General features: G+C 36.3%; 1 protein-coding gene across 3 annotated transcripts in view; it reads right to left on the bottom strand.

Moving 5' to 3' along the window:
* The window catches only part of LOC112623776 (dystonin), a 485036-nt gene that overhangs the window by 232091 nt on the left and 243903 nt on the right, over positions 1–9042 (bottom strand). For all 3 annotated transcript variants that reach the window (XM_025384438.1, XM_025384439.1, XM_025384440.1), the window contains 3 exons: positions 6981–7070; positions 4604–4681; positions 2379–2471 (listed from right to left, as the gene is read on the bottom strand). In XM_025384438.1, the coding sequence (XP_025240223.1) occupies positions 2379–2471; positions 4604–4681; positions 6981–7070 (261 nt within the window). The remainder of the gene's footprint in view (positions 1–2378; positions 2472–4603; positions 4682–6980; positions 7071–9042) is intronic.

Genomic DNA, 9042 nt, shown 5'->3' on the forward strand with positions numbered 1-9042 from the left:
AGTCCTGACCTTTATCACTACCTCAGCTTCACAGCTTATCTCTCTTACTATGGACTCTGCTCATTTCTAGATATTTTACATAGAACTAATGGATGTTGTTTCCTAAAATACACTTTTTAAAATTTAGCAAAATTTAATTGAGCGAAAAGCAATTTGGGAATCAGGTAACCTCTAAACCAGAATGGATTCAGAAAGACTCTAGCACAGGTCCTGTCATTGAAAAAGATTTATGGACAGAAAAAGGAAAGCGATGAACAGAAACACATTTTTTTTAAGCTCAGAGTAGTAACATGACTTACCCACTGGCATCACAACAATAAGTAAAAGAGCCAAGAACGAAACTTAATTCTGCCTCCCTCCGAAGCCTGAATGCTTTCCATTGCCCCAGTGATCCTTGGTCTAACATTCAAAATTCAGACACAGCCTACCTCACCAGCTGGTGGTGAAGTGATTGATTCTCTGCAGTAGGTCTCTGACTTTCCCAGCTGGGGTTCTTGCAGTTTCAACCCTACTAAAAGCTCTAGGATCTGACCCACTTAGGGCTAATTAAATGATCCCCAACAAAGCCACTGAAGAACTCCATATGAAATCAGCTTTTTGGTCGGTTCTACTTAGACTTTACACAGTTCTGATAACAAGGTCTGGTTCTGTGCTTCATGCCAAATTATTGCATTCATTTAGGTTCAATATATTTGATCCCCTAAGGATAGAGTCCTCCAGTAATGGGATCCCTCAGTCCTTTGGGGTCCTAGCTTCCAGTTCTGGTTACTGGCTCTTCTTGACATTAACAGCCCAGCTAAGTGGACATCCACCTGTATTAGCTGCCCTGTAGTCTGGCTGGCTAACACCTTTTCCTTCAATTACCTGGATCTCCATGAATGTCCTTCTGCTGAAACTATTCGGTTGCCTGTTCAGGTCCTAGACCTACCTAGACTCTGCTTCCTGTAACTCTCCATACCTGTCAAATCTATCCTGTTCCAACGAGCCCCCCCAGGTACATTATTCTCCACCATTTGACTACATAACCTGTATTTCAGCCAATTTTTTTTAAAAAAAATTTTTTTTTGAGATAGTGTCTTGCTCTCTGGTCCAGGCTGGAGTGCAGTGGCACAATCTCAGTTCATTGCAACCTCCACCTCCTGGGTTCAAGAGAGTCTCCCACCTCAGCCTCCCGAGTAGCTGGGACTACAGGCGCATGCCACCACACCTGGCTAATTGTTTGTAATTTTTAGTAGAGACGGGGTTTCACCATGTTAGCTAGGATGGTCTCGATCTCCTGACCTTGTGATCTGCCCGCCTCAGCCTCCCAAAGTGCTGGGATTACAGGTATGAGCCACCGTGCCTGGCCTTAAAAAAATTCTTACTCCTCACCAGATTTGTTTCAAAACCCCAGGTCCTTTATGAAGCTGGCAAGGGATCTCTTCCTCCTTCAAGATCCAACTGTTCAGTAATCAATCGGTAAGATGTACTGAGTGCCTACTGTGGGTCAGGCTCTGTGCTTGTACACACAACATTTCTGGGGTTTTTTTATAATTTAAACTTTTATTTTAGATTCAGGGGGTACAAGTGCAGATTTATTACATAGGTATATTACATGATGTTGAGGTTTGGGGTACAGATGATCCCATCACCCAGACAGGGAGCACAGTGCAGAAGAGGTAGTTTACAGCCCATGCCCTTTTTCCCCTCCTTCCCACCTCTAGTAGCAGAACAGTTCTTGAGCAGACCAGCAGTTAGTAAACTAAAGCAAGTTCTAAAGTTAGGAATCTCCTTAAATCAAATGAAGACTCTTTCTAATGTATCATTTCCCCAAAACTAAATCAAAATCGGTCCTCAATTGGCTCAGGTTTATTAGATAATAATTCAGTCAACAAATATGCACTTTCCTCAAATCTAAAGAGAGAAAGCACAGCTCTGCAAAAAAACATGAAGACTTTTCTTCTACTTCACATCTCTTTATAATTATACTGCCATCTAGTGTCCATCAAAGGAGGAAAGAGTTGACATAGCTAAGAAACTGTATTAATAAAAAACATTCTAAATAAGGACTAATCATAAACATTTAAGTATCTAAAACAGGTAATACTTCCAATGAGCAAAAAATATGTGTCTCCAGTCAACAAAAAGAAATATGTCTTCCAATTCTGAGATTACAAACATTGTCTTTAAAACTATATTTAAGTTTATCAAGAACAGGAAACTAGTTGTCAGATTCACAAGCAGCATGTTGCTTAAAAGAACAATTCAAATATATTACTTAAAGAAAGAAGTTTGAAATTTATTTTTCTTCCATAGAACATGAATGTGTCATTCACCCTTCATATGAACCACCTGAAAACTAGCAATTAGAAGCTGAAATTAAGAAAATTTGGGCTTACCTGAAAGTGCAAAATTATTGTCCAGATTAATCCCAAAGTCAATTTGGGATTTCCATCTGTTATGTCATCATTTCTAATATTCACTAATTTCACCTGTTTTGTATGTGAAGAAGAGATAAAACCAACTGTTTATCAAACCTGAACCAGTTATCTTTACCTACATAAAAGCACTTCTAAATTATACAAAGAAAAAAATTGAATAATTTAAATACCAGTAGTCAACTACTGTTTTACCCTTATTCTCAATCATTTTATATTACAAATTATACGATAACAACAAAGAAAGAGCAAGTATTATTGCATTCTTGTCTTCCACCGCAGACATCCCCAACCCAACCCCCAAACCTATACAATAGGGACTGGGCTGCACAGCAGGAGGTAAGTGGGCCAGGAAGCATTACCACCTGAGCTCTGCCTCCTGTCAGATCAGCCACAGCATTCGATTCCTATAGAGGTGCAAACCCTATTTGTGAACTGCGCATTTGAGGGATCTAGGTTGCGCACTCCTTACAAAAACCTAATGCCTGATGATTTGAGGTGAAACCGTTTCATGCTGAAACAACCCCCACTACCCCCACCACCCAGTTCATGGAAAAATAGTCTTCCATGAAACCAGTCCCTGTTGCCAAAAAGGTTGGGGACTGCTGTTCCAGAGCAAGTACTAAAAGCATTCACTTGTCAATACAAAAGTACAACTCCTCAAGTGAGAAATCCTAAATACTTGAGATCTTAAAATTAGAAATAATTTTGTCTTTTAAAAATAAACTTTATTTTACTCTTACGATCAAGTATGAAACTATTCTAACAATTCTAACAACTTTCTCAAATTTCCATTACAAGGTTTTAAAATAACTAGCATTATCTTGCTATCAATATGCCATAAATATATAAGTCACTGAGCATTTCGAAGGCTGTTCAAATATTTTAAAATAATATAATACTCAGACTTAAAGCTTATCAATTGTCAAACTGTGCATTCAAGTAAATAAATCCAATGATGATCCATCTACTTCCTGGATAAAATCATTTTAATATCATGAATTTAAATACTGAGAATTATATACTATGATATTTAACATTTTACTTCTTGGACAAAATACTGCCAGAAAACATTTCAGAAGTATCCTTCTGGAATCTTCCACGAGAATGATGAACAATGAGCAAACATGAATATATTTAAGCACTGAGGATTTAGTAGTATTTAATAGGGAAAAGCATCTTAATGTTCATAATATTGACGAATAATAATGAAGAAATAATAAAAGCTAGTGTTTACCTCTCCCTCTCTCCCTTGCCTTTTTTTTTTTTCTTTGAGACAGGGCTCATTCTGTTACCCAGGCTGGAGTGCAATATTGCAATCATGGCTCACCACATCCTCAATTTCCTTGGCTCAAGTGATCCTCACGCCTCAGCCTCCCAAAGTGCTGAGATTACAGGCATGAGCCACCACACCCAATCTCTACCCTTTTTTCAAACTATTAAAAAAACAAAATTGTTGCTGTCCCCTCTGACTCTCACTGTCTTCAATAATTTTCAACTCTCCTACATTCTTTTTCTACCAATTGAAAAAATTACTAATATTTTGGCTTATGACACTATAATATGTAATGCCATCAAATCAAGATCATATCCAATATATTATTAATTCTTTTCCATGATTTCTCCCGATACCTCAAGCAAGTTGGGGGCTATTGTCAGAAATGCTGTTATATCTTTACTCATAAATTATCCAATATTATCTACTTACAAAAAACAAAATATTGCCTTATTACTACTAAGTATGAAAAATGCTTACACTTAATTAAAAGTATTATATAAAGTATTTTTATAAAAATTGACTATTTTTATATATCAAGTATAAAAAATAAAGTATTGCTTCCCCACAATTAAGAACTGTTCATGGGCATTCTTAACATTCTATTGCTACTAAAATGTCAGTAACTTCCTAGGCAAATGCAATCCAATTCAAACAGAAAGAAAATCAGTTGTTCTTATATAGATGGAAATGTAGTCACTTATAATTCCTCTGGGCTTATCCCTACTACTAACTTCTTTTCTTGGGAGCAAATGTTTAAAAACATTTTTAAATATTTGCTTCACCAAAGCACAAGATTACTGGTTATAATTCACAGGCAAATTTAACCTTGTCATTCCTTGACATGTTTCTACATGGATGTATTGGTAACATATGTTTATATGATTATAGTATTTTCAAAACATCATACCTGGCGTCTTTTCAAATAATCAAGTGCAATCTGTACATTCTGTAGTCTGTGAAAACGCATCCGACCTTTTTCTCTGGGCTAAGAACAGAAAAATGCAGGTATAAAAAAGAGTTTCTGTTATCACAGACCATGCTAATTTAAATATACTTTCTGTTCATCTTAATATATCAAAACAGTATTTACCGTTTAGGTAAGGCCATAAGATTTTCTAAGAAGTTTTTAATGTCTTTATATTGTCTGAGTTGAATGTAAACTATTACGGATTTTTTTGCAAGTATGTTTTATTTAAACATATACTTTATGACAATTTTTTTATTTAAACAAAAGGAAAGAGAAAATGTCACAGAACATATAGATTTTTAATATTTGGTAATAAAACAATGCTAGCCTACAATTATTTAGCCATGGAGGCACAAAAATAATTAAATATCATTCATCATTTTACCTTCTTATTGAACACTATTAGCAAGAGTGTTTTACAACTGTATATATACACACACACACATATATACATATGGCATATTAATGAAAATGAGATAAAGTAGCATGCAGTTAGTATAAAAATCACCAAGAAGGAGAAAGACAGAGAAGGTTTACTTAGCCATGATAGAGAAAGAGAGAAAACCAATTAAAACCATATATTTCCTCTTTATTTTATTTTAGCTTTTTCACAAAAGTGGACACTATGATAATCAGAAAGGACTCTATACTCGTTTTACTCTACTTGGGGATGGACACAATTATTTTCTCAGTCTCAGCAAAAGTGACAGACGAGTATTATTTTCCTTAATGCCGTTTCCCTTAAGAAACGTTACAAGTTAGCATGGAGGAAAACATAAGGAAACAGGGCTGAGAAATGCTTAGAAAAAAATACAAAGAATGGAGCTGAAATTTATCACATAAAATCTTCCAAAGGGAAAAAAGAAAAAAGACAATTGACAGTTTGGCTTCTTCGGTATGTATAGGTTGCTGAAGCCAAAGGTGCCATAATAAAACAGACAGCACACTACAGAAGGAAAGGTAAGTTCTGCATAACAAGTAGAAATGATGTTGATAAATTTACCCACTGGATCCAACAAAAGCACAATTTCCAGTAAAATCAAGGGGCACCAGGTATGTAGAAGACAAAAGAAGAAGCACGTCTGTCTTGCAAAGGTAGGCTGCAGTCAACTAAGAGTCATGGAGATTAAACAGCTCTGTGAGTTCTATTGGGATACTGGATTTTTAAATCTCCCTTTTAAATACATGAGATACATTAGAGAGGTAAAACATGTCCATCAAATACCTATTGCCAACAGGTGTGGTTTAAAGCAGAAACTTAAATACTAAAAAAATTTCCCTAAGTTCTTTCATAAAAAGCAATAAATAGTTGCCATGTTTGAAATATCACTTCCAGAAATTGAATGAATTTGCACAAAAATTTGTAGACTTGTAAAATTTCTATGTTTATATACAATGTATATAAAATTGTTTAACAAAAATGCCATCATGTACTTTAAGTCTGTTTAATTACCATGCAGTGCACAGCAATGTATACATAATTCAATCATTTTTAGCTCTCTGAAGGTAATTTAAAGAGAAAATATTTCCTTTGTCCAGTTTTTTGGTACACACACATCTATCTCAATGTGGGTTTTGGTCCTTTCTATGCTTTCTAAAAAGGAGCCTGAACCCAGGAGTTACTTCTCTATCAGGTTAGCGCTCACCGCATGGGAACGGCTAGGTTAGTCAAGTTATGGGGGCGACACCTACCCCCTTATCCTCATCCTCCACATCCTCATGCTGTTCATATTCGCATGCTTCTGTTGCACTCACCAATCGTAAGGTCTTCAAAAAATCTCGCTCCCTTGGCTAATGAATATAACAGACAGAAGATAGGACAGCAAAGACACAAGACAGACCAGAAATGAAAAGAAGAGCATGAACAGAACATAATGAAGGAGAACAGGTAACAAGAAGGGGAAGTAATGTTCACAAAAAGAAAAAAAAAAATGACACCTGCGGAATGGGTTAGATCATTTTTCAGAAAGCAATGTTTATTTTCTTGCTATTTGTAAGTCTTTTAATATGTGGTTATATTATGCATCCAACTTCTGCTAAGCAAAAAAACCCAAAGGTAAAAAAGAAGCAAGAACAAAAATAGTATTTTAATTATAGAACTGATTATATAAGTGAAGTAATCGAAGTGCTTCAATCACAAATTCACGTCATTTGAAGTTTGAAAATGCTTAGGAATCTAACCAAAACTTCTTTTTCAGGCAGAATTCACAGCTCAAAAGATGAATGTTGCAAAAATCTGAATAGTCTGCACTGAAAACACACTGGTCCTATGCAGAAAAGATTACACGTTCTTCAAAATAAGAAAGTTAAAACTTACCAAGGTATCTCCTGAAAGAACCTCTAAAAGAGAAATCAAATTGTGTCCATCCCTTAAGTCTTCATAGAGATCATTCACATGCTTTCGAACCTACAAAGAGAAAAGCAAAATTTGGGGTCCGAGAACTCAGAATCATCCTAAAAAGGAGACAAGTAGAAAACATTCTTCACATGGTATTCATTCACACACCTATTTTTAAATTTTTAAAACGCTTATTACTTAAAAACTAAATTTAATTTAAAAACTTTAAAAAGTGAATTTCAGATTAATAATTCAAAAAGAAAATTCAAATTATTACATTTTTAATATACTGGAAAAAACATAAGCCTGGACTACTACATGGGGTTACAATTCTTCAAATACGGGCAATGCCCTGACTTTATTCATGATTCCCGATACAGCAGCCAGTGCCACCTTAACAAGAGGGTAGAGTTTTCACCCCCGCAGTTGAACTTCTAGCCCAAAACAGGATCAAGGATGCAGAGGAACATTTTTAGAAATCCATAGACGTGAGCTGGGTGAACGGTACACGAGACTCTACATATTATTTTGTCAATATCCTATGAGCCTATAATTATTTCAAAAAAATTTTTTGAAATCCATCCGTGTCAGGTTAGAAGGCCTCTGTCCAAACCCTCCTCTGCACAATATAAGTCTTCTTATAATGGAAGATTTTCGTAAATAGCACAAAATCAACAATCAACCTACAATAGCTTCCTCCGTTCCACAGGCCTGATTTAGAAGTCTGTGATTTTAGAACCCAAACCATCAAAGATTTCCCAAAAGCTTTGTTCAGCCTGCCAAGTAGGGATAGCTCTAGTAACCACGTGGCCCACTACAAGGTTTGTGTTGGACAGACACATGTCAAAGCAGGCTATTAAGATTACTGCTCCACAGTGGGCTGGCACATTTCCATTTTCTCACCTTTCAGTAATTCTGGGCTGCTCCCATGAAAGGAGACAAAGAACTGGGCCAGAAAGAAGCAGGAACCAGAATCCCGCCTACGTCACCCATGGCACAAGCCCTGTATACAAATGAATCCAACTCCTTTGCACCTTCAAAATGTCAAGTGAATATATAGCACAAAGTAATGAAAAGATCTAAACTTATGATCAAAACTATATACACAAACACAAACACAAGAAGAGGCCTAATGTAAACTGGAAGCAAACTTTTATGGTAAGTCTCTCAGTTCCGAAAAATAGTTTAAATCCCATAAAATTGTATTATCTTAATTGATTCTCCCTATATATATATGTTTTACAATATCTTTTGTTAGTGTCAGAAAATGTTTTTGATTGATGAAGAAAAAGTTCCCTTAGGAATTTCTTATCAAATTTACCAGCTTTTACATCCAGTGTTCTGGCACTATTTACGTAAGTCACAGAACCTTTTAATATTCAATTACCCATCTAGGCATAATTAACTACAAATAATATAAATACTAAGCTTAGGCTCAATAGCTCTACCACAAAGTAACTGTTCATGTCAATAGTACCATTGAAATGACAGCAAAACTGAAGGCGAATCAAATTACTTTTAACCAAGTCTCCATCTTTACAAATTGACATTTTATTTTGATTTCCTAATTCCCAAGGAGTATCAGTTGAATCTCTGATGTCATAATACCAACGTAAGACAAAGTATAAAAACACTTTATTCCCCCCAAAAAATGTTATAACACATTTTAAGCAATCCTTGTTTAGAAAATCCCGTAAATACGGCTGGGTGCAGTGGCTCATGCCTGTAATCCCAACACTTTGGGAGGCCAAGGCAGGTGGATCAATCACCTGAGGTCAGGAGTTCGAGATCAGCCTGACCAACGTGGTGAAACACCGTTTCAACTAAAAATACAAAAATTAGCCGCACACGGTGGCAGCCGCCTGTAATCCCAGCTACTCAGGAGGCTGAGACAGGAGAATCACTTTAACCCGGGAGGTGGAGGTTGCAGTGGGCGGAGATCAAGCCATTGCACTCCAGCCTGGGTGACAGAGTAAGACTCCATCAAAAAAAGGGAAGGGAAGGGAAGGGAAGGGAAGGGAAGGGAAGGGGAGGGAAGGGG

Source organism: Theropithecus gelada, chromosome 4 (genome assembly GCF_003255815.1).
Source record: "Theropithecus gelada isolate Dixy chromosome 4, Tgel_1.0, whole genome shotgun sequence".
NCBI classification, from domain to species: Eukaryota; Metazoa; Chordata; class Mammalia; order Primates; family Cercopithecidae; genus Theropithecus; species Theropithecus gelada.